This window comes from Zootoca vivipara, chromosome 1, assembly GCF_965207765.1.
Source record: "Zootoca vivipara chromosome 1, rZooViv2.hap1.1, whole genome shotgun sequence".
NCBI lineage: Eukaryota > Metazoa > Chordata > Lepidosauria > Squamata > Lacertidae > Zootoca > Zootoca vivipara.
The window spans coordinates 79207355-79233717 of NC_142582.1; the positions used below are offsets into that span (position 1 = coordinate 79207355).

General features: G+C 41.5%; 1 protein-coding gene across 1 annotated transcript in view; it reads left to right on the top strand.

The window, feature by feature from the left end:
• The window catches only part of PDHX (pyruvate dehydrogenase complex component X), a 99250-nt gene extending 73549 nt beyond the window's left edge, over window positions 1-25701 (top strand). Inside the window, exon 11 of the mRNA XM_035116442.3 lies at window positions 24314-25701. Within this exon, the coding sequence (XP_034972333.1) occupies window positions 24314-24383 (70 nt within the window). The 3' untranslated portion in view covers window positions 24384-25701. The remainder of the gene's footprint in view (window positions 1-24313) is intronic.
• The last annotated feature ends 662 nt before the right edge of the window (window positions 25702-26363 follow it).

A 26363-nucleotide genomic window follows, 5' to 3' on the forward strand; every position in this document is an offset into this window, starting at 1 on the left:
CAAGATTCTTTGGGGCGAAACGATGTGCTTTAAATGTATGGTGTGTACGCAGAAGGGCCCAGTGGAAGGTTAACACAGTTTGGGATTAATACAGTTTTGCACGTTGTATATATGGAACAAGCTCTCAAAAGCACATAGAATCATAGAGTTGGAAGAGACCACAAGGGCCATCCAGTCCAACCCCCTGCCAAGCAGGAAACACCATCAAAGCATTCCTGACAGATGGCTGTCAAGCCTCTGCTTAAAGACCTCCAAAGAAGGAGACGCCACCACACTCCTTGGCAGCAAATTCCACTGCCGAACAGCTCTTACTGTCAGGAAGTTCTTCCTAATGTTTAGGTGGAATCTTCTTTCTTGTAGTTTGAATCCATTACTCTGTGTCCACTTCTCTGGAGCAGCAGAAAACATTCTTTCTCCCTCCTCTATATGGCATCCTTTTATATATTTGAACATGGCTATCATATCACCCCTTAACCTTCTCTTCTCCAGGCTAAACATGCCCAGCTCCCTAAGCCGTTCCTAAGGCATTGTTTCCAGGCCTTTGACCATTTTGGTTGCCCTCCTCTGGACACGTTCCAGCTTGTCAGTATCCTTCTTGAACTGTGGTGTCCAGAACTGGACACAGTACTCCAGGTGAGGTCTGACCAGAGCAGAATACAGTGGTACTATTACTTCCCTTGCTCTAGATGCTATACTCCTATTGATGCAGTCCAGAATTGTATTGGCTTTTTTAGCTGCTATATCACGCTGTTAACTCATGTCAAGTTTGTGGTCTACCAAGACTCCTAGATCCTTTTCACATGTACTGCTCTCAAGCCAGGTGTCACCCATCCTGTATTTGTGCCTTTCATTTTTTTTTGCCCAAGTATAGTACTTTACATTTCTCCCTGTTAAAATTCATCTTGTTTGCTTTGGCCCAGTTCTCTAATCTGTTAAGGTCATTTTGAAGTGTGATCCTGTCCTCTGGGGTATTAGCCACCCCTCCCAATTTGGTGTCATCTGCAAACTTGCTCAGGATGCCCTCAAGCCCATCATCCAAGTCATTGATAAAGATGTTGAATAAGACTGGGCCCAAGACAGAACCCTGTGGCACCCCCTTAAGGGTACCTCATCTTAAGGGCACATCTTAAGGATACCTCATGACTCCCAAGGGATGGATTCAAATAAACAGTTGCACTAGTGGGAACCTGCACATTGAGTCCCACTAGCACCATGGGACTTGGCAAACCTTTTCCTCCCCACATGCCTCCTCAAATCGGCACGGCTGGGGCAAGGTATTGGGAAAACCCTAAGAACAGTGCATGTGGGTAGAGAAGGGGGAAGATCATTCCATCCAGCAAGGTGAAATGCTTGTGCTGACGGAACAATCCTATCAGCATGACGTTGAATTCTACCCCATGTGTTTATTTACTGTAAACATTTATATCCTGCTTTTAGAAGAATTTCCTCCACAAAGAGGCTTGTGATCTCAATTAAAAACCAACACCATCTGGAAATGAAAATACAAAACTACTAAATACAATAAACCAGAATAAAAAGAGGAGTACAGAAATAGACTAAAGCATAATATACATAATTAAGAACGGATTAAGACTTTAAAAAAAATCAAAAAAAATCTAGGGCAGTCCTGCCATGCAAACAGATCAAGGCATGGAGGACTTCTTCAAGAAATGGAATTCATTCTCTGGATTGTAAGCCTTCATCAGAAGCATTCACTTTCCATTGAGTATCTTTCTCTGGCTATTGGCTGTTGCTTCTTATGAAATGCCCCCCCCCTAACTAGCAGGATCAAGTAGAAAGAAGGACATATGGAATGATTTAAAGGGGAGGGAGGGAGAGAGAATGAAGTAGTATTAAGACAGACTTTTCATTGCTCATAAGCTACCCACGTATCTTTGGGGTTTTCCTTCTTTTTTAAAATCATGATCATTTTGCATGTTTGACTAGTTAGCTGTTCCACCACGTTATGTGCTATTTGTCACCCTTAGATACTGTTGCTAGCTATATTGTTTATTTTAAACAAACATTCTCTGAGTTCTGTGACTAGAAAAAGGAAGTGATATGTTATCTGCTTGACTTCTTTGGTTCATTGATACTCGTGGGCCACTGGAAAGCAGAACCTGGTTCTTTGAAACCAGTGGTGTGATGATTAATCAGCAGCTGTTCTTAGCACATCCTGTGACTTGATGTTTTAGCTAGGCTTGCCATACATCAGGAAAATTCCTGATATGTCTTGGGTGTAAAAATGGCATCATTGGGGGCGGGCTCTTTATTAAAAAAAAAAGCTCAACAACCCTAGTTTTAGCTAAAATTGAACTACTGCTAAAGATCTGGGGTAACAGAATTTTGGGGTGCAAGGGCATACATATCTACTGGAGTTAGCGAATGTTAGAAATAAATAAACAGTATAATTTATTAAAGAGAAAATGCCAGGCCAGGGCCTCACCTGGAATGGAAGTCGCTAAGAATGACAAAAGGTGCTAGAAGCAAGTCATTAACACATTAATGAAAAACATCAACAGAGCATGAGATTCTCTGCGTAGACAGAGTGGGAGGTTGCCAAGGTTCTGGGGAGGGGGCATGATGTCACACAGAAAAAAAACTGTGTCCTTTTGAAATCTAGAGGTGGTGTGAGAAGGGAGAGAACTTGAAAAGGTCCTGCAAAGGCCAGAACCATCTTGGTGCGCTGGCTGAAGGCAGGATGAGAAAGAAGCACAGAGAGGTCTGGGAATCCAAGGCTGGGCTGATGTGAAAGTGCTCCTCTTCCTGAGATGTGAATGCTGTGAAATCCATTTTCTCAAAAGGAACAAGGTCCCTGGTTGAGAGTCAAGACCCCTTGGAATCTTGTGCACCGCTTGGCAAAGACTGGACGGCAAGTAACAGGACTTTATGGCATGAAGCAATAATCATGTTGTCAAAATGGGTGCCCTTTATGAGTAATGGGCTGTAGAATGCATGACTGAATGCATATTCCTTAACAGAAACAAAAGTCTACCACAAAGAAGCCTAGATTTTGGGGAAAAGAATTCCTACCTATTCTTCTTCAATGGCTGCTAGCCATGATAGCTATGGGCTACCACCATTGTAGGTGAAGGATCCTTGGGCACCTGCTGCCTTGAGAGGATTGCTTCTCTACCCTTCATGGGATTCTACCATCTATCTTATCTGCTGTTTTGAAAGAACTGAGTGACACTTCCACACGGCCAATGATCTGTACCGTAGATGGGATTCAATCGCATAGCAGCAAACTCAGACGGAGCAATTAAAGTGGATCTGTGTTCTTGCACAAGAAACTGCTTTCCACTGAGCCCCCAAATTGACCTTTTTGCAATACGGAAAGTGACAGGGAAATGCACCGGAGATGGTGGCATAACCGTTTTTTGACGCAATGCATTGTAACCTCCTTGAAAACAACTCAGAATAACTGCTCACTGAACTCCTGGTGTCATATAAAGTTTGCGAAATTTGTAAAATAGTGATGAATGCTCAGTAAACAGTCTGGAAGCGACATGGGGAAACAGGAGGGGAAGGGAAGGCAAGAGAACTCATCCCCACCCACCTGCCAGCAAGGTGGGTTTTAAGGAAGGATTTGAAAGACGTGGCATCAAGAAGATGTTTGAGAAGGCAGGTCCCAGAATTCAGATCACCAAGGAAGAAAGGCTGGTTCATCTTCAGATGGCTGAAAGTGGTGGAGATGGAACTGCAGAGGCGACTGGCAGTGATTTAAGGAGCTGGATGGGGGGGGGCAGGGAGCCAAGTGCATGGAGGAATTTGAAGGTAAAGCCCAAGGAGATTGTATCCAGGGCCAGACAGGAAGTCAGTGTTTGGATTTAAGGAGGGGAATGAGGTGACTAGTGACAAGAGAAATTGATGATTTTGGCAGGAGAGGGAGAATCAAGGGAGGCATTGGGATCATTGGAAACGATGCTGCATGTGCTCATGTGTACTTTGTTTCGTAAGAACCCAGGTCAGGTTCAAAATCTGAAAAGGAAGAGAAGGACATGAGTTATCTCAGCAGCCTTAATTCAGCAATGACTTTACAAGCCAGTGATACCCTGTTGGCTTCCCATACATACACAGACACACATGTGATTTATAGCTCAGGGATGTCATACTAGACTAGCATAACAAGTAATCCCAGGTTGCCCTGGCCGTACGTAGTAATTTTTAATTAATTAATACATTTTTACCCTGCACTTTAGCCAGCAAGGCTCTCAAACCAGCTCATAAGAACTGTGGAAATATAGTTCTGTCTTCAGGCTTACAATCAAAGACACAAGGAAAGTGGGGTGGGGAGGGAGGAGAAAATAACAAGTTCAGGCACCCACTTTAAGAAGCCACAGTTCTTATAATGACCAGCTGAGACAACTCAGCAAGCCTGATTGAATGCCTGCTGCTGGTGATACCAGCAGTTGAGGGGAGGGCGAATGGCAGGGGTGACAGAACAGCCCTGATTTCCTTCTTTTTCTCTGCTCTGTAGCTTAATGGAACAGCTGCCACTAGATGTTTACTATGGAGGGGTCATTCGCAGGTTAGTTGCATTTGCATGAAACTCTGGCTGGATCCAGACACATCAAAGAAGCGTTTTGGTTAAATGTGTTGTAAACTTTGTATGAGAAATCAGGTTGGCAGAAATAGAACTCCACAGAGACATCTGGTGTTGCAGTGTTAGAATGCATAAACAACGCGTACAAAGCGCTTTTTCTTTGCCAATGTAGCTGAGTCCTCTCTATTGCAGAAATGTAGACATAACTACTTTGCATTTCCACAATCACTTGGAATACAGTAAAGGTGAATTGAAACCATCTACACTACAGTAGTCCTTTCCCATTCTTTTAGTCCATAGCAACTTCCTGTACATGTAAAAGAAGAAGAAAAGGTGGTTTAAAGCAAGCTAAGTGGTTATTATTGCAGGACAACTGACTTTGTGAAGATGTCTTAAATGCGTGACTCCATATGTTCCTTCATCAGAACTATCACAGCTAACTTTGTGTAGTGGGGCCTTCTATAGACTATCGTGCATGACAGAGCAATGTAGCCAGCACATTTAAATAAATGTAATGGATCTTGCGCCCAATTTACAGCTAGGAAAACTGGAAATGACCGGCCAATCCTGCAGCAAGAGAGAATAACTCAAATGCAGCTAAATATTGTTGTGACTACTTAGACACTTCTTTTTGATTGTCTTGCATGTTTGATTGTCTTGCATATGCTCAAGGTAATATTCAAGCATCTTATAAAACCAGTGGCGTAGGAAGCTGCCGCATCACTTGGGGCGGCAAATTGCCGTGCAGGGGGGGGGTCACTACATAACGATGCATGTAACGACGCATGTGCACTACATAGAGGGTAGTGCCCCCGCGACTCCAACACCGAGCCTCCAGCCTCCCAGTAGAAAGCCCGCTTGGCATGGTGGGTGTGCCGCACCGAGTGAGCCTTTCTACCGGGAGGCTGGAGCTGGAAATGCGTGCCCCTGCGATAGGGGTCACGCCGCGGCAGCGGCGACGTCGGTGGAGGTGGGGAGGGGGCGCTGCCCCCCACAGAATGTGGCCTGGGGCGCCCCACCCCTATCGCCCCCCCGTTGCTACACTCCTGTATAAAACTTCGTGAATGTACTCTCGTCGCTTTTGAAACCTGACACAGGAAACTACAGCAAGGCCTATTTTGCATGTGGGCAAGCAGTCACTGATCTGGGACAGAGAATTAGAATCAAAGCCAGTTCTGCAGCTGGTCTGGTAGGTAATGCTAAATGGCTTTTTTTCTCTACAGCAGAAGAAGGAAGAAACAAAGTTTTTGATTCTAAATATACATACCTGGAAGGAAATCTTGATCTATTGGCTTGTGAGCCTGCATCGACTCAATGCCAAAATGCTTCCTCCGGAAACTGTATACAGTATAGGGAAACCAAGAATATTCTTGACCTACAAAGGTGATTACATCATGACATCTGGAGCTTGTCTTAGTACGTTATCATAGGTGGTGCCATTCTCCTTTGGAGTAATTCCTGCCTCATTTGTGGGGGAAGTGCTACTTCTCCCCATGGCAGAGAACTCCTAACCTTATTTCCTTCTTTGGGTGAATTACATCAGCTTAAATGTCTCCACACACAGCTGGGTCTGGCAAATGAATTCCATATGTAGGCAATATGATATTGGATTTCCTACTGTAAACTTCTGTACGTTTACCCCTGATGAGGAGGTAGTGGGCCTCTTTCCAGGGTTTTCCCCCCATATATGTTATCAGCTCACACTTCATATGTATGTAATTATCTTTCTGAATGTACTTATTTATAGGAGGCCCTTCGGTGAATGACATTTTATACTGTTGCTTTTAGATTTGAATTAATTTTGATAAATGTCTGGTAGTCAGCAATTTGCAATGAGATAGAAATGGCGTAATTGTTGGTTGAGGTGTAGCAGATAAAACATTTTCACATTTGGCTTTGTACAAAGTCTCTCCCTTGGCCAAGATTAATGCAAGTACCCCTAATTTCATTCTTAATTGAAATTCTGAATTTTCTACCCAGGACAAGCTAGACTGCTTTCCACAAAGGAAATAATTTCAAGTTTTGCTAGCACATTATCAGCAGCTATTTGTACAGTAGATAATTGTTTATTAGAGCAATCTCAAGATCTACGACTACCAGAGGCAATACTGATGTTTATATAGACCAATGGTACAAGAATCATAGAATCATAGAGTTGGAGGCACCATCTAGAGTCATCTAATCCATCTAGTCCATTGCAGGACTCCCAACCTGGGTTTCCCATCCAATTTGAAACCATATTGGTCCCTGCTTAGCTTTGCAAATGTGCTAGAAGTTTTACTGCTACCCCACTAGAAGGCTGCCTCCTATTTTTCCCAAGTGGTGGGGAATACAGGCTAAATCAATTCTTCCTGCTTCTGGGCCCGCAAGACATCTGCATAGAGCTTAATTCATAAATGCCTATGTGTACTGCTCTGAACAGTGTTATCATCAACCCACAAAGTCTTATAATTCAGGCCGAGAAACTTCAGGCTTTATATATACATTGATCTATCCAAACAATAGAGGCAATTTGTACAGTGGATCTCAAGGTGGGATATGCACACAATCTCTGTATATTTATTCAGAATTGTCACAGTTTGAGCCAGTTACAAGTATCCAAATTTCAGATTTTCAGAAACTCAGATTTAAGCAAGGAGTTTAGACATTAAGCCCCATCTTCTTTCAAAACTGAGAGAACAAACAACTTTGCAGAAACTATTGGACATTTCCAGTGTAAACATCAATTTAAATGTATATTTGGGGATATGTAACTAAAATAGACAGTATAGTAGTAGCATAGGCTGTAGACATTATGTGAAGAAATTATAACTTCAAAAAAATGAATGAAAAGGTTTTTGTTCAGAGTTGTTGCCACCTCATGAGCTACTGGAGCACAGAATATAAGATTTTAAGAGATACAGAGGGAAGCTTCCTTTGCTGGTTTCTACAATGACCTAGTATTACAAACTTGATGTCTTTTTGGTCTCCAATGAGTTAATTTCAGGAGACCAAAAATACAAAGCTGTGTTTACACAGGACCTTCTGAAAAGGGAGGCCTGGCGCCTGCAGAGAACAAAACTGAAAATGAAGGTAAACCAAATAAAAAGCCGCAAGTTCCTCCGAGCCTGCAGCAAAGAAAGCAAAAACTGTTAAAACATTTCCCCATGCTTTCCGCTGGAAGAACTTATTTTAAAGCGCATCAGAAATGCAAAATTAACATTGGTGCAAAATAAACGAAAGGAAGATTCTTTGGCTTATTTACATTCCGTTCCGGATTGCTGGATGGGCAGCCTCAGCCTGTTCAGCATCATCAACTGGTGGCAAGCAACTCTTCCCTTTATCCCTACACTTTTCACATGTGGCTGATGCAGGGCTAAGTTGTTATCTGGATCTTTAATTGTTCAAGGAAGGGCTGGAACCAAGTTGGGGCTGCCTGAAATGTTGCTAATGGGAGAAATCATGCCACACAGGCTTAGGGATGAGGTCTTCCCAGTGGTGGCCCCATATCCTAGGAGTCCCCTCTCTGGGTATATATGCTTGGAGTGCGTCAGTTCTTTTAAACACACACAAACTGGTCCCTGGCTTTTGTGTTGCTTTGGCCTGTGATTTTAAGCATTTAATGGTTTTACTACTGCTGATTTTGGATTGTTTTGGTTTTATATGGATGTTGCACTTGGATGGGAAATGTTTTAAATCCTTAGAATGCGACTGTCATTTCATTTTATTCTCATACGTTAAGCAGCCTTGGGAAGGTTTTGCTTAGAAAGGCACCGTGGAAATATTTGGAACGAATAAGCATTCAAATTACTACTGCTGCCCTTTCCTGAGAGCATACAGAACTTGCAGAGGTCTTTGGTATATGGGAAGCAAATTCAAATTATTATTTTTTACTAAAACCCGCAGAGTACAGAGAAAGAATGCTGACTTATGAGAGGAACACATAAGTAAAAATCAGGACATTGTTCATTATTTAAGTTGTTGATCTCAGCCAAAATTGCCCAGACCTTTTTTTTTTTTGGAGGGGGGGCACCTTTGGCAAGCCCAATCTCTCTCCCTCAAGCTTTACACCTGAAAGTGAAAGCATTATCTTCTGTTCCTGTCACATGGCCTGTTAGTCAGGACCTTCCTGGCTTGTCTCTTAAAGAGACAGCACACAACATCCCTCGTCTTCTGATTACAGTAGTTGTTCATCTCAGCTGGAGGACTCTGCACTCACTTTGTTGTTGTTGTTTAGTCGTTTAGTCGTGTCCGACTCTTCATGACCCCATGGACCATAGCACGCCAGGCACTCCTGTCTTGCACTGCCTCCCGCAGTTTGGTCAAACTCATGTTCGTAGCTTCGAGAACACTGTCCAACCATCTTGTCCTCTGTCGTCCCCTTCTCCTAGTGCCCTCAATCTTTCCCAACATCAGGGTCTTTTCCAAGGATTCTTCTCTTCTCATGAGGTGGCCAAAGTATTGGAGCCTCAGCTTCACGATCTGTCCTTCCAGGGAGCACTCAGGGCTGATTTCCTTAAGAATGGATAGGTTTGATCTTCTTGCAGTCCATGGGACTCTCAAGAGTCTCCTCCAGCACCATAATTCAAATAATTCTGCACTCACTGGGACCTTCCAAATAGGAAGAATTCCATAATTCTGCACTCACTGGGACCTTCCAAATAGGACCTAATACTAGCCTTAGCCATAGCTGCCAAGTTATCCCTTTTTTAAAGGGATTTTCCCTTATGCTGAATAGGCTTCCTCGCGAGAAAAGGGAAAACTTGGCAGCTATGGCCTTAGCAGAGGACATCTGGAGCTTTTCTGCATATTACATTTGTTTTTTTGTTTTTTAATTTGGCACCAAATTTCCCAACTTCCCAAAACACCAATGGGTTTCTGCAATCAATCAATCAGCAATATTTTTAATGACCTTATGATTCATTTTGCTCTTTTTGAATTCAACAAGCGACCTAAACAGATGTTATTTAGAAAATGCAGATAATAATTTATTATTATTATTATTATTATTATTATTATTATTATTATTATTATTAAAATTTCTATACTGTGCAGATCACAGGGCAGTTTACAATATAAAAATGCAAAAACAAATACCATAAAAAGAATACTACCCCCGTCCACAATTTAAAAGGCCATAGATTGTTTAATTAGCCAAAGACCTGGGATGTAAAGATTCCAAATTAGCCTTTATTTACAATGTCAGATCATTCTTTTAGTTTTGGTGCTTGTGTTCAGATACAGAGAGCAATAAATCTTTCTTGTTTTTGTGGTTTGTGTACTCTGGTTCCCACACAGCTGAAAAAGCTGTATTGTCTCTATATCAATTCTACGAGTAATCATATTTATTTATAATAAATTAGAAGTTGCATAGCCCTGTCTGAAGCAAACTTTGCTGCCGTTAGCTTAGCTGCTATGAAAACTTGTCTGTGAACTTCTCGTGAAACCTCTTCCGGGAAAATACGCCATCGGTTGCTGACAAACAGTGTAGCATCTGTGAGGGAAGTGAAAGTTCAGTTTGTCTGGGAAAGAGTGGTGTGGGCAGCGAAACGAAGCAAAGAGAGGCCACCGGAAAGACACTCAAGATGATGGCTGCATTCAGCCACAACATGACTCGTTGCTAGGGGAACTCATTGAGGTACGACTCTGAGTCCTCCAAGTCGTGCACTCCCTCATCCTTCGAAGCACAAGGAATGTGAAGCCTCAGTTTCTAGCTTGGACTGAAACAACAGTTTCCCCTTTTGTCCAAATACAGGAAATTGGTTTTTGCAAACCATCGTGTGATGATAAACCAAGATTTTAAAGACAACAGCCATTAATGGAATATCACACTTCTTCCCAAAGGAAGAAGTCAGCATGCTGCAGGACAAAAAGAATACATTTGCCCCATGCAGGCATTCTAAAGGTAAAAAGTAAAGAAAGAGCCCTGGACGGTTAAGTCCAGTCAAAGGCGACTATGGGGTTGTGGTGCTCATCTTGCTTTCAGGCTGAGGGAACCAGTGTTTGTCCACAGACAGCCAGGGCCATCTTTAGCATATGTGGCGCCGGGGTGCGAAGATCTGCCCAGCGCCCCCAAATGTTCATCTTGCTACTGCCGCTGCCTCCTCCCGAGTAGTAATAAATGCTACTTTCACGGAGAGAAGACTGGGGGTGTGGGAGGGAGATGCTGCCTTCCTGCAGGGGAGCCTGGGGTGTGGGGTGAGGGAGGCTTGGGAATGAAGCTGCACGCCAGCCAGCCATGTAGTTGATGGGGCACAGATTCCATCCTAAGCTTCTGCAGGGATCGCTCTCCTCCCGCGGAGGCTTGGGAGGCAAACTGCGCCAGCCATATGGTTGGCGAGGCACAGCTGGCAGGCGTGCAGGGAAAGGGGAGGCTGCTGGCAAAGCTTCACAGCTCCCCCACTCGCTATGGTGCCCCTGAGAGGCCGGCACCCTAGCGCAACGAGCCACTAAGCCCTATGGGAAAGACGGCTCTGCAGACAGCTTTCCAGGTCATGTGGCCAGCATGACTAAACCACTTCTGGTGCATGGAACACCGTGACGAGTGCCAGAGCACACGTAAACGTCGTTTACCTTCCCGCCACGGTGGTATCTATTTATCTATTTGCACTGGCATGCTTTCGAACTGGGTGGAATGGGGCCTGTATTCTTTCGCCTTGTTCCTTGCCATACCTCACTCTCACACATTGCATCTGCACAAAAGTCCACATGCATAGGCCCAGTATGCACAATGCTTCCAAACTGCAGTTGCTGGAAACCCCAGGAGGGGAGAGTGCTCTTGTGCTCACGCTCTGCTCGCTGGTTTCCCACAGACATCTGGTTTGGCTACAGTGAGAACAGGGTGCCAGACTGGATCGGCCATTGGCTTAGTCCAGCAGGCCATCCTTATGCCCTTCCACCATATTTTGACTGTAGCTCTTTTGAACATCTCTCCCCACATTGGACTAGGATTCCTTAAGAGGGAAAATGGATGCTTAAGGGAAATGGATAAAGGAAGACGAGGAAGTAAGTACAGGGCCAGCCCTACCGTTAGTCAGAGTGGTGTGACAGTAGATACAGGGGCAGTGGGACAGCAGTTTCTCTGGCTGTTTGGCCTGATCATTCCCATATCAGAAGCTGGTGCCCTGGCAGCCACAATGCTTGCTTGTTGCTGCGCTGGGCATCCCGCCTAGTTGCTTTCTTTCAATGTATCACTGACAGTGCTACTGTGGAAACCCCTGACCAAGCACTCCCAGCATTCCCAGACTATCTTCCAGTCATTTTCCCATTTATGAAATCAACTTTTTGAAGGTTCTACATTATGTGATTTTAATTCCCAGATAGGAAAATCACAAATAGTCACTGCATCTCCACTTCTGCTACTTCCATTCGCTTAATGCAGAACCTGTAATCTAGGAGGTAGCAGGGGAAGAAGGAAAATTGTGAGCTGTGGAAGAGGAGTATATGAAGCACAACATTTCTGTGCTAGAAAAACAAACAAACGCTGGTCTCAGTGCATGGATAACCAGACAGTGCACTGAGTCCTGTATAAACTAGATCTAGTCACAAGCTCATTTGGTGTGCTGCCATGTAAAAAGTCATAATGATGACATGTGAACAATTTTATGAGTTGCATGTCCTTGCTTTTCAATTTGATCCTTTTACATGGTTTTGTATGTATCTGGTATTTTATGCATTGTGATTTGCTGTTATTTTTATTGATTATAGATTGGTAATTCTTCATTGTAATTGATAAGTGTAAGTGTTTAATTTTTATTTGCTGATGTTTAACTTTACTGTTTACTATTACATTATCATGTAAAGTGATAATGTTTTGCCCTAATGTGCATCAGTTTCAACTTGCTTACATTGAACCACAATTTAATGCCCATGCACCTTCCATGGAGAGATCAGTTTGTAGCTCATGGAAAGCCCTTTTTTTGTTTTTACCATAATTAACACTTTGTGTCATCAGCATCACCTCACTGCTCACCTCTAACTCTAGTGCTGCTTTGCAGCTGAGTGCTGGCCAAGTGCTGCCTTATCTCTGGCACTCCAGTGTCCTGCATCATCATGGCTTCATGACACCAGGCGGGATACACGGCACCCACAGTGCAGGGCCCAAGTCAGTGCCCCTGTTTGAAGCAGTATCCTACCGCTTTAAACAGTCATGGCTTTCTCAAAGACTCTGAGAAGTGTCATTTATTAAGGTTGCTGAGAGTTGTTAGGAGACCCCTATTCCGGTTATAGAGCTACCATTGCTACTATTCCCAGAGTTGGGAACTGACTTGTAATCTATTTTATGGCTACAGTCAATTAACAATGTCATAAATGGTTCCAGGTCTTAAAAATTGAGAAAAGCTGCTAAGGGCCATAATGTTGCCATCCAAGAAGGATGTTATATAAAAGGATGTCATATAGAGGATGGAGAAATGTTATTTTCTGCTGGATTCAAACTACAAGAAAGAAGATTCCACCTAAACATTAGGAAGAACTTCCTGACAGTAACAGCTGTTCGGCAGTGGAATTTGCTACCAAGGAGTGTGGTGAAGTCTCCTTCTTTGGACGTCTTTAAGCAGAGGCTTGACAGGCATATGTCAAGAATGCTTTGATGGTGTTTCCTGCTTGGCAGGGGGTTGGACTGGATGGCCCTTGTGGTCTCTTCCAACTCTATGATTCTATGATTCAATCATTGTGTGGCGCAAATGACCAAATTACCTCAGAATCTACTCCCATGTCTAAAAACAGTGAATTTCTTCTCATGTCCAGTTGATATACTCAAAACAACTCTAAAAGGGTTAGTTATAAGGGATTTACCTTTGAAGAAGCATGCTAGTTCTTTTTTAGATTTGTTTCTCTAGAGTCTTGGTAACTTGGTATCTGTAACAACCCTTCCTACGAGGTGTTTCACCAGAAGAAACAATAAAATAATAGGCCTATTAGAAATTTTCCATTTCTCCCCTCTCCAACCTATTTTTTCGTTTAAAAAAATGGCGTTACATTGACCCCGTTCCAGTCCTCAGGTACAGAAGCCAATTTTTGGTACTCTACCTCTTTATGTTTGAATATGACCCATTTCACATTTTTAGAACTCTTGGGTTGGTGTCATCTAAACCCAGTGATTTGTCAATTTCTAATTCATCTGTAAATTGTGAAACTTCATTTCTGGTCAGCAGTATTTGTCTCAGTGTAGTGGATGCTAGAGAAAAACCAATTAGTTTTAAATGAAGTTTGTAAATTCTTGCTGTCTAAATCACTTACCTATGACATTTTGCTTTATGTTTGGATTGTTTCCTATGTTCTCACAGAAATATTAAGAGGAAGGATGAACATGTGAGTTATATTCACTCTCATATTAAGCTTGTTATCTTAATCTCTCATATTTGCCTTTTTTATCCTGTCCTTTTCGATCTGTTGTTTCTTCTTAGCTCAGTATTTTGTGATTAGTATTTATCAACATAGCCAGCAACCTGTTTGTATGCAGTTCATCTGTTACATTCCTGTCTCCAGAAGAGTGAGAATGACTATGGAGCTGGGGAGGCAGGAACTAAGCTAATACTGTTAATATCTCCTGTTAATATAACAAGATGAACACATAGTGGAAATATTTCTGTAGCATCAAAGCCGTTATATTGATCTTTTAAAGTAAATTACTTTTTGAAACACCTCAAACATCTCAACTTGATTCATATTTATTGTTTTACAACAGGGTTTCCCAAACTTGGGTCTCCGGTAGTGTTTTGACTACAACTCCCATCATTCCTAGCTAGCAGGACCAGTGGTCAGGGATGATGGGAATTGTAGTCAAAAAACAGCTGGGAACCCAAGTTTGAGAAACCCTGTTTCGCAATGTCACCAGCTCATATCTGAACACAGTGGACTGAAAATGTCAAGCAATGGGGGGGGGGGGAACCTCCTCAAAGTCTCAAAGCCACACTCTTTCCTGCCCCACATACATTTTGTACTTTCTTGAATTTACAGAGGCAATTCTGCCAATCTCCTGTTCTCTGGCCAATCAGCTCTCCACACCACTCAGACATTCCTAATCCAAAAGTATAGTTGTGGCAACGAGGTCCCTCCCATGTGTCTCTAAGCAGAAAAATCATGTGACTGATTGGGCTGCTGGAAAGTCAACCATGGTAGGAAAGCTCCTGCTCCATCTGTTGCTTTGAGTACTGTCCAGCACAGATTATATTCCAGTGGGCTCAAGATAGTTTTAAACATTTCATTGGTTACTCGGTGTCTGGAATCTTATTGTCCCTTCTGATTTGTACTGTTTTAAAAGCTATGAATCCAGTTCAGCTGGCATCATTTCAAGAGAACAGAGATGACACATGGAACAAACATATTTTAACAGTTAGCAAAGAAAACTATTTATACATTTTTCCATTCCTTTTTAACAACGCTTCAGAGTTTTCTGGCTTTTAAAAAATCACCTAAAATATTTAACGAGAAATGGGAATAGATTTATGGCTAAAGAATAGAGAATAAAATGCTCTTCTTGGGGTCTGGAATGTTTAAAGGGGGACTTGAACCAGACTTTCTATCCTGCTGTAGATTTTGTTTTCAAATGGCAGAGGAAAAATACCCTTGGTACTTAGCCAGATTGCTAAATTAGCTGCCAATGCTGCCTTCTGAATTGTGTGGAGTAATTTTAACAGACACATACTCTTTAAAACTGGGAAAGTCCAACAGTAGCACCAGAAAGCTGGCGTTTATTTTACAGCTAGTTTAAAAACTCCCATTCATCTGAAGAAGTGTGCATGCACACGAAAGCTCATACCAAAATAAAAACTTAGTTGGTCTTTAAGGTGCTGCTGGAAGGAATTTTTTTATTTTGTTTCGACTACGTCAGACCAACACGGCTACCAACCTGTAACTAATCCTATACCCACTTAGCCCAAGAGTAAGTCCGATTGAAATCAACAGGACTTACTTCTGAATGGTCATGCCTAGGATTGAAAAGGATCTACTGTATATTTCATATCGCTTTCATAACAAATAAGCATATGTCAAATCTCCTGCTTATGAATGAGAAAAATGAACTTGAGGGCAGGAGACTCTTAAGACTTCTGTTTTCACAGCTGAGGACCACACACTTCATAAAGGCCATCTCAGGATTTGCTTTGCTCAGGACTGAGCGTCTAATAATAAAACTGTAAGGAAATTCAAAGGTTCAAGAGCCACAAGAGATACAGAGAGGCAAAGATACAATTTTAAACATGCTTCAAATCTACGTCTCAATGCTGTGAGAATACTTGGTTTTTGTAATGTAATTGTAACAGCATGCCACCAAGGGCTAAAATGGCTGTTCTTTGTATTATTGGACAGAGCCATACATTATTTAAACTTAGGCCACCTATTGCTCAATAGTATTATGAAAAGCTCACTAATGTGCGGTATGGGAAAGTGAGAAATAAGCGTTTGAAAAGTGTCTCTTCTACAATACGTTGAGTTTATCAGAGGGAGCTGGACAGGCTTTGGGAGATGTGGCAATAGTCCTCATCTTCAAACATTTGGAAGGCAAGGACCACCAATAGCTAAGATGTCTCCAAGCATACTGTTTTCCATGCTACCCATCTCTGTGGGCTGTGCCATGTCTTCCATGTGATTCTCCCAAATGCTGGATGTTGAATTGACAGGGTCCACAAAATGCAGAAGCCCTCAGGATGTCCTGCTACACCACATGTTGTGGCACAGATGTATGTGTGTGATTGAAGCGCGGCTGAGGCATCTGTATGTTTAACTGAATGGAAAGAAAGGTCTGTAGATGTGCTAATGTAATGAGAAATGAATGAGTGTGTGTGAACTGAGATGAGGTGTGGATAACAATGTGGAAGATGTACATGTGCATTGCTTGGGAAGGGAAGGATGTGCATCTCTCTATGAGAGAAGACTTAATTTCGTGCAGTGAAAACCATACGGTTGGGGATGTTCATTTGTGTGCTGTGAATATAAAATAGCAAAGAACAGAAGTACAGTACTGTACGTCATTTAGTGGTCATCTTGCTTGGAATCCAGTTATCCTGTGTATATTCCATCACTGTTTATCCTGTACAAGATCTTAATCAGCTAGATCTTGGACAACAATGTTCTCAAGATCTTCAATGTTCTTTGGTAACATTGTTATGAGGAATATATACCTGTTTGGTAGCGAATGAAAAGAACAAAGAGTATTGTGGCCCTAGGAAGTGTTGTTTTTCACATATTCTTTTTCTTCATACCTTAAGTCCAAGACATGAAGGAGGAACTGAGCCATTACACCTAGTTGCAGGCTGATTATTTGATTTAATCACTTTGTAGTTACATTTTGTGATACATACCGGTAACTATATAGCAAGAATCTGTGTGCCCTGGTTGTAAATAAATGCTACAGTTTATTTCATGGACAAGTGCTACATCCTGAAGGCATTGGGTGTTTGGGGGTGGAATTCTTTTCTTTTGGGATAATGTTTGCAGTTAAGCAGTATCATACTGCCAGGAAGGATGGACAAATCGAAGGGAGTCACAACAACCCAGGAACTGGAACTTTTGACTAATAGAGAAGATAAAGTTATAGCTGTATATGACTTAGCTAAGGGATGACTAAGAGGGAGTCATCCTTCTTTGAAGGGTGTTAACATTAAGGAGGGCAACTAATATATTTTGATATTCAAGGCTATTTCTGGAAGAAATGTGATGAAATTCATTGAATAAAAAATGGGTGAATCTTGGGACTCCTTCCAAGGAATTAGATACATTAGATGTAAAATATCTGATTTTGCAAAGTACTTGAAACATTGTCCCTCTAGGCTTTCATAGTGGATTGGACAAATATCTCAAAATATTAGAGGAATGGATATTATGCTTGGCCAGTTGACAGATGGTGCTAGCCATTCCATCCTCAAATTATTCTCTACTTGTTTTATTACTAGTTATTACATATACCAGATTTTGACTCCCCATTTCCTGAAGCTCGGTAACATTTTAAAACATCAAGACTGGTTTTGTATTAATGATTAGAAATTGAGACCTAAACCCGGGGGGGGGGGGAGAGAAAACTGAGAAGCAGGACCCAGGAGAAAATAATTAGGAGAAGAACTCCCAGTGAGGAAACTGGGCAAAAGAGATGAGAGATTTTATGTTGGTGGCAGGACAATTATGGCTGGTGAAAGAGATATCTGTGGTGGTTGGGCCATTATAATATAATAATAATTTATTATTTATACCTTGCCCCAGCCACTCTGGGAAGAGTGAGTAATAGCCTGGTGTGATAGAAAGCTAAGTACCAAACAGGAAGTCAATAGTGGTGTTCAAAAAGCAAGATGTCAGGGCCCATATTAAACACCAGTGTTGCAGGTGAAGGTATGAAGCTGAAAAGTGGCTTGGAAAAGGCTTCCCTTATATCTTTTTGACCCAGTCGGTGTAACAGAAAGACACATAAAGCCACATAAACAGGAAGTCAGTATTGCAAACAAAAAGGCAAGCCATATAAACAGGTTTTCCATTAGCGGAAATCCTTGACATTTCCCTCGATGATAGGAGAGTTCTTTGTCAAGTCACATGAAACCCTTCACAAAAGAATAAAGCTGTTCCTCAGAACTATGTTCCCAGAGCATGATGCACATTAGACTTGGCATTTCTTGTGCAATATTTTAATGGATACAACAACAGAAGGGAACAAGGAAGAAAAGGACAAAATAGTAGGAAAAGGGGAAAACATAAATGAGTCAAGTTTCGCAAAAGCTCCCACTGAGGCTGAATTTTTCAAGTCACAAGTGGCTCATTGTATAGATTCATATTAACAGTAGACAGTAGTGAATCCAGATTATTTGAATTTAAAAGAAGAAAGGGGTCTGAGGGAGGAATTCAATATCACACTAAGGAGATGGTTCCACCAGGGCAAGCATTTTGGCTTGTATAATCCTCTGTTCTGGGGGTTCTTCAGACATACACACCCCGAGCCAATTTTGTGGGAAAATCCCTGTTGCACAAGCAGAAGTTCTTGCACAGGGCTTCTGCTGATGGGATTTATTAGCTAAAAACCACCCAGAGTCATTAAACACAGTGCTTAGTAGTGCCTTGGGACATAAATATAAATACATAGTGTAAGTAATACTTGTTACCAGGTGTGCTAACAGGATTTTCTGGGCCCAGTACACTGTATGCATCAGGAACTGGACTGAGGAGGAATGGTGGAGACCGCCTCCCCCTTCTCCTGAACCTTCCCAAGAATAGTATAGGGGCAGTATAGATTTACAACACTGGTTTGCAGAGGGTCACAGCTCAGAGATAGAAGAGGGGCAAAGCTGGGAAATAATGGGAGAAGCAGAGCAGGAACAGCTGGCTAACACCTTATCACTAGAGAGCATTCCAGGCCCCCCTTCTCCCAGAACACGGTGAGCAATGAAAGTAGGAGAGCAGAGAGCCCAGAGACAATTGTCCCTAAGCAGACACCGTAAGCATAAGGGAGGTGGTGCTGTTGATGACTGAGAAAGGAAGTAGGGAGAAGATTACTTGGAGCAAAACCATTATCCTAGAGACGGCATCCTGTGTCTCTCTCTGTGAATATTGAATAATATACCTTGGTAAGAGCTTATTGTCTTTCCAATTACTAGCAGCCCGCTGTGATGGAGGGGGGTCAGATTCCCTGAAGCCTGTATGTGATATGTTGATTGGGCCCTCTGACCCACTTGCAAAAAAGAACACAAATATGCATAAAATATGCACATGCTTTCTGTCATATGCAAAATTATGTTTGTTTTTTTGTAAGATGGAGTGGCCACACACATAATGTCTTGCAGACAGAATGTGAACAAGTGATGGTATTCCCATATTTGTATTCCCACACTAGAAAAGGATTAACCTGCCTACCACACAGCTGTTAAAGTAACAAGAACACTACTTCCTCATAATGCCAACCCTAAACCGAAGCCTAGTCTCTGCATACCTGGGAGGAAAGACACTTCCTTATTGGAAGACATGTATACTTTTGCACTGCAGGTTAACTATACAGTGAATTCTTATTGAGTGCCTGCAATTCAGCTGTTGCACAGCAAGGGACATGTCCTTACCTTTACGAAGTTTTCAAAATTTGCATTGGCCATTGGGAGTGGGGAAATTCTTGAACATCCACCTACACATATTGTGCATTAGTATTTGCAGAAAATCACTTCTAAGGAATGCCTTATTCTTTTATGGTTAGAATTTTAAATTGCTGGAATTTTAAATTCTTAGAAAACCAGAACTCTGTTATGATGTAAAGAGTTGAGTGAAAATAACTATAAATAAGTAATATAAATTCACAAATTCACACATATTACACCTAAAGTGCCTCTCAAAGGAACAATTGTAATTTTGTTTTATTTTTTTTACAGAACAAAGTTATATAGCTAGAAAAAAATGCAAGGGTAGATCAGATATAACGTGGGGAAGAAATTATGATACCCTAAATTGGCAAAAAGATAGCCTTTGCCATCCTAGATATTCCCAGACCATTGCCTGTGTTGGATGGGAATCCAACAACTTCTGAAAAGCTGGAGGTTAGCCACTCCTTCTCAAAAATAAATTGGGGTTCTTATTTTTTATATTTGAGTCATCTCAGCATCTGTCACTTGTCTTAATGCATCTCCGAATCATGAGCTGGCATGCCCCTTCCCAACCAACATTGAAGTCAGGATTGGACAAAGTGACTCATGATTTGGAAATTAGATCCACTCCACTCCCTTTCTGCCAACTAGGAATATATTTTTTTCTGCTAAAAGAGAGAGAATCCATCTGGACTCAGTTAGGACTACCAACGTTTGAGTCCTATATTACTGGCTCCAGGGTGGGGCCAAGAGATGAAGCCAGTGTGGGCAGAACTAAGAATCTGCCGGGTTTGGGATAGAGCCAGAGAATCTGATGAGCCATCATCAGATCCTGGCAAAACTGCCTGCACTGGTTACCTGATATAACATGGTTTTACTGGGGAAGGGCTGTACCAGAGATCAGGGCTACAGCATCTGCTTTGCTGGTTCCCAGGTTCAATCCTTGGTATCTCCAGGTTGGGAATCATTCCCAGCCCGAAACCCTGGAGAGGCCCTGCCAATTAGTGTAGACAATACTGAGCTACATGGACCAATGGTCCTTCTCGGTATAAGACAGCATACTGAAAAATACTGGCTTGTCAGCAATTCTAGGAGCAGGGCAGAGTGTGCTGGTTGCTGGCAGCACAAACAGCTATGGCAAGCAGTATGAAAATGAAGATCCTGTGCTCAAGTGGAGTGGCTGCTTTATAATCTCAAAGGATAATTGGCTTGGCTACTGTGAGTCTTTGGAGCCATGCCGCATCTTCTTAGTATATAACCTAGAAAAGCATGAAGCAATGTAAAGATTAAGAAATAGATTGATGTGAAATATGCTAATCCAACACAGGCCAACTCACAAAAGAACACACATACACACACCTCATGTATGTATGAATGTACCTAATTCAATGATATTTTGCTTGAACAGAGAAGGCTAGCAACTAGTCCTGTGGTTAACTTGTAGCTGCCTTGGGTATCCCAAGGTGTACTCCTAATTGCCTTAATTTGGGTAGGAAAACATGGCAGGATTCTTTATTCTTAACCAAATGTAAATCCTCCAACAGCAACTCTACATCTAACTGTTGAGAGCACTGTAGACTAGTGCAATGTTTCCATGGAAGGAAGCTGTTTTTTTAAAACAAAACAAAACAAAACAAAAAAACAGAAAAATATATTTTGGTGGAGGGGAAGCAAGGCAGGAATGTGGTCCAAATCTCCATTAATACGTTACTTTCTGCCTACCACAGGTTGAGTGAACTTTTACTTCAATTTAGAGAAATTGAGTAGACTATTCTGTGACCTAAGATGGCTGTTCTGTCTGGAGGGCAGGGATTATCTCATATCGGAGCTTGTGCATGCATGTATAGTATACTGAGTTTTTAAGACAGAGGATGAATAAGACCAATGATGCCTTCCAGTCAGAGTCAAGTCACTTCCGACTAGCAATCTGTTCTTTTACCTTGCAAAGTCCCCTGGAGTCAAGTTGCTCTGAAACTTTGAATTTTAAAATTATATAACACAATTTGAAATTAATAGATTAGACTTGTTTACAACTTTTTCAGTGTTATAGAGGTGTATGGAAGCATTCTCAAAATATTCTCCATTACAAATACAGGCATAAAAAAACACTTAAGCAATTTGATCGTTTGGAGTGTTTAAATTCAAAAGCATTTCAAAGGAATGTTGAAGTGCTTCCTGTTCCCTTAATCATAACTAGACATTTACTCTTCATGACATGAATCTTATCTTGTCTTGTTGCACACCGAACAGTAACTGTCCCAACTTGAATTCATTCAGATCGTGCATTGCTTGTTGGATGCCATGTCATTTTTCCTTCATGATGTATCGTCATATGATATCTTAAGCCATCTACCATTCAGAACTGCTATCTCCAACTGAACAAATCTCTCTTTAAAATCTCCATTTTGCAATAGCTTCCTTTCGATTGGTGATTAGATTGCTAACCTGCATGCCATTGTCGGATAACTGAGTGTGTGACTATCATGATAACATCAGCAAAAACACTGTCTGCTTAGGAGAACATAAAACACAATAGCTGGAAAGGATATTACCCAAAGGAAGCAATTATCTTCTCTCACCATGGAAGCTTAGACTGATTTGGGGCAAGTATGGGATAATCCTTTGTAAAAATGAGCACAGAAATATACGTGATAACTTTGGTTGTTGTTGTTTTTTTAAAAAAAAGTAGCTTCATTTGTTCTTGATTTGGAATTTGTAGCCTCTATCTTCCCAGCCTAGTTGATGAAGAATGCCTCTGCTAATCTCATTTCTTCTACACCCCAGCACCACCAATCAGAAGATGTGATCGAGTTATGCCACCTCTTTTCTTACACTGCTTCCATTAAGTATTTGAAATGCGATCAGAAGTCCCTTTCAGACCTTCCTGCTAAAAACTGGGAAATCAGGAGCAAAGTGAGGGGGGGGCAGCACAGAGTCAGTGCGTGTCACACACATTCTTTTAAATGCAGGAAGAGGGCTATTGCGTTGCATTTTTCTCCTCTTGAGATCAGATGTGTGTGTCGAGCTCAGATTTGAACTTGAAATGTAGACTTGTAGTATGAATGTGTGTACTAGACTCCATACCAATATTTCAGTCTTTAGTAGTCATTTTTGTGTGGGCAGAAAGTTAAAAACAGGCTAGATGACTCTCTTCCTGGCCAACGTTCTGCTCTTGATCTTCTGTATGCATTGAAGTGCTTATTGTAGTCAGAAAGAAGTCTGCTTCCATAATCATCAGTTAAAGATCTTTTGTATTGATTGGATAAAATTGGTATTGTTATAATGAGGATGGTATTGGAATGATATTGGAAAATCAATAAAAACATGTTTGTTTTTTTAAAAAAACCAATGTACCATTCACTGGCACTTCCTGTGTTCTTTGTTGTTGTTGTTGTTTAGTCGTTTAGTCGTGTCCGACTCTTCGTGACCCCATGGACCAGAGCACGCCAGGCACTCTTGTCTTGCACTGCCTCCCGCAGTTTGGTCAAACTCATGTCCGTAGCTTCGAGAACACTGTCCAACCATCTCGTCCTCTGTCGTCCCCTTCTCCTAGTGCCCTCAATCTTTCCCAACATCAGGGTCTTTTCCAAGGATTCTTCTCTTCTCATGAGGTGGCCGAATTATTGGAGCCTCAGCTTCACGATCTGTCCTTCCAGTGAGCACTCAGGGCTGATTTCCTTCAGAATGGATAGGTTTGATCTTCTTGCAATCCATGAGACTCTCAAGAGTCTCCTCCAGCACCATAATTCGAAAGCATCAATTCTTTGGCGATCAGCCTTCTTTATGGTCCAGCTCTCACTTCCATACATCACTACTGGGAAAACCATAGCTTTAACTATATGGACCTTTGTAGGCAAGGTGATGTCTCTGCTTTTTAAGATGCTGTGTTCTTAGTTATGTTAAATCCTCTGATGGCATTCTGGGCTCAGGTGTGCATTGGCCTTTAGTGCAGGTGCTTCTAGCAGTTTAGGATTATCATAACATATGTTATTAACCTCCTTATAAATTAATTTAAGACAAAGCCACTTCCAAATTACTCACTGAAATTAAAGAACTTGTGCCCACACGTTGCTGGTCTGACTTTGCATGTTCCAGTAAAGCTTTACATCAAAGCAAATCTTGGTTCAGTTTTGCAAGTAGATAAATTCAGAAGGTTTTGTTTAAAGGAACGTTTCTGTTGTTAGCATGTTATCAGAAGCACTACAGAATATAAATGCATGCCCGTGAAGGATGTATTTTAAACTGTGTATCAATATGCGTGCAAAATAGCAGATATAAAGGTACATATAATCTCACGGTTCTGGGCAAACATAACCACATGTAGATTTCTTCCTTCCTTTTTGTGACTTAAAATTCAAGCATCAACAGGAAAAGAAACCCGAGATGACTAACGCTGTTGACTTGATATTCCTTAAATTATACCTTTTTTTTTTTTAAAAAAAAAAGAAGGCCTGAGAAACAACAGCTGAAATGGAATTTGAAATATAGTTGCTCTATTTTAGCACACATTGCCCCATAAACAACAATGACCCAACCAGAATTACGTGTTTACCTGTCTCCTTCTGGGCATTTTCAAATGCTGGATGTTGCTTAAGGGATATTTAATTACAGTACAATCCTATGCATCTCTAGTTAGAAGTAAGTCCCACACGGTTCAATGAGCCCTCCTCTCATTTTGAATATCCCATGTTTTGTAATTTGAATCACGTTTTAATACATTATATTTCATTATCTATTGCAGACTCTCCATATGCCCCTATTTTACAGGGGCGGTCCGGGATTTACAGAAGCCATCCCAGTTTCTGATTTGATCCCAGAATGTCCTGCTTTTCCTTAGGATGTCTCTATTTTCATTGGAGAAATGTTGGAGGGTATGGAGTTATGCGACCTCGGAGCCAAGGAGATAAGTAACTATACAACCTTTAGAAGATATCTGAAAGCAACTCTGTATAGGGAAGTTTTTTTAATGTTTAATGATTTATTGTGTTTTTATATATGTTGGAAGTCGCCCAGAGTGGCTGGGGCAACCTGGACAGGGTAATAAAAATAATAATACCGGTAGCAGCAGCAGCAACAACAACAACAACAACAATCTATAGCATTGAAACTTAAACAGTATTTAATATAAGCTCTCAAAAATATTATATCCCTAGGTTTTTAATTATAGTACATTTCAGTTTAAAATGTTTCCTTTCCTGCATCAATAACATTCACAAGAAATGAACTCCTGATTTTAGCCTTTGCTAAAATAAAGCTATTTATCGGATATATAAAAGAAATTTCCAACTACTTAAAATCTCACATTCGCCAGAAATTTCTAATCATTTGGAAAAAAGCATTGCAAAACAAATTGTGTAACCTTGCCCTCTCTTTGTTTCTGTTTAATTAAAGCTCTGCTGTTCTCATCTGATGTGCAATATGTTGACTATAATAGAACAGTTTGACTTTCAAACCCTTGGCAAGGTTATTTCTTTCTTTTCCTGACTTGTCATGTAGTTACATGAATCTGAAAGACAGGATTGGACTAGGAGGAGATGTGAAACGTGTGTTGTTCATTTGGAAATAAATTTGCTTGTAAACCCTGAAGCTAATTTAGATTCAGTTTCAAAGGTCTTTATCTCATATGTAAATGGGTGCTTCTTTTATGTAGCAAGTAAAGACCTGTACAATTTCATAGAATGGAAGGGGGGGAGGTTTCTGAGCATAGCACACCACGATTGGTGGTTCACTGTGAAACACGCTGGGCCAATCTTTTGACTTTGGTGGCAGATGTTACTTTTATGTGGCCTCGTTTTGCCCGTAGAAGTCAATACATGCCCCCAACAAAGCAGGCTGGGTATGTATCAAGTTCTTATCCATGTATTTTCATGATGGAGAATCACTAAATAGCAGCTATTTGGTGTGATGCTGACACCACATGTTGTTTTTAAAGATGATTTGAGCTCGACACTACCTCCATGAATTAATTTTTTTTAGTTTAGTTTAGTACCGTAGTAGTTGTTATTGTTCTTATTTAGTGGTTTGGTGTGTGGCTCTCACGCTTCAGCAGGTGTTCTCCAGGGAAGTAGAAGGCTCCTACCAAGACACTCAAGACGAAAGCCATGATGATGCATAGGGTTGCCATATCTCAAAAAATGAAAATCCGGACACAAAATGAAGTTATTAAGCTATTTTTTTTTATAAAAAAAATCTGCAACAACAACAACCACTGAAACCCAATACAGTAGTTCTTATATGGGCTGCCATACGCCTTGGTTTCCCCAGACATTTTAGCTGATTCATGAAAATTCTTCCTGGATGCTTTTTTTGACAGTCGAATCCTGGCTATGTCTAGGAAACTCTGGACGTATGGTAGCCCTAATGGTGCAGTCCAAACAAACTTCGTCAAGCACAGGGAATCAGTCAAGGTGCAAAGTGTACCCAAAGGCCAGGCCAGAAGGCCAAAGGTAGTTCAACACCAGAGTGAATCCTGTCAAGGTGCAGCACAGCAAGGAGGGGCAACCTGTGTTGTTCTCAGCAGTTGGAAGACTCAAATAGGAGACCTGATGTACTTTGACTTTTCAGAACATAGCCCAACTACAGTTGCTGCTGGTGGTAAAGGTGTTTGAGAGATTCCTTACTCTTGAGGAGATCCCTGACTCTCAACAAGTCCACTTCTCCAGAGTCGTACAACTAGTCCAGATCTGTACAGTACTATGTCGTAGCTCAGACCTAGTGACACCAGTGTTCTTGAGGGCCAGAGGGTGGCTCTGTCTCTTCTGACAATACCCATGATTCTTCAGCAGGTCTCT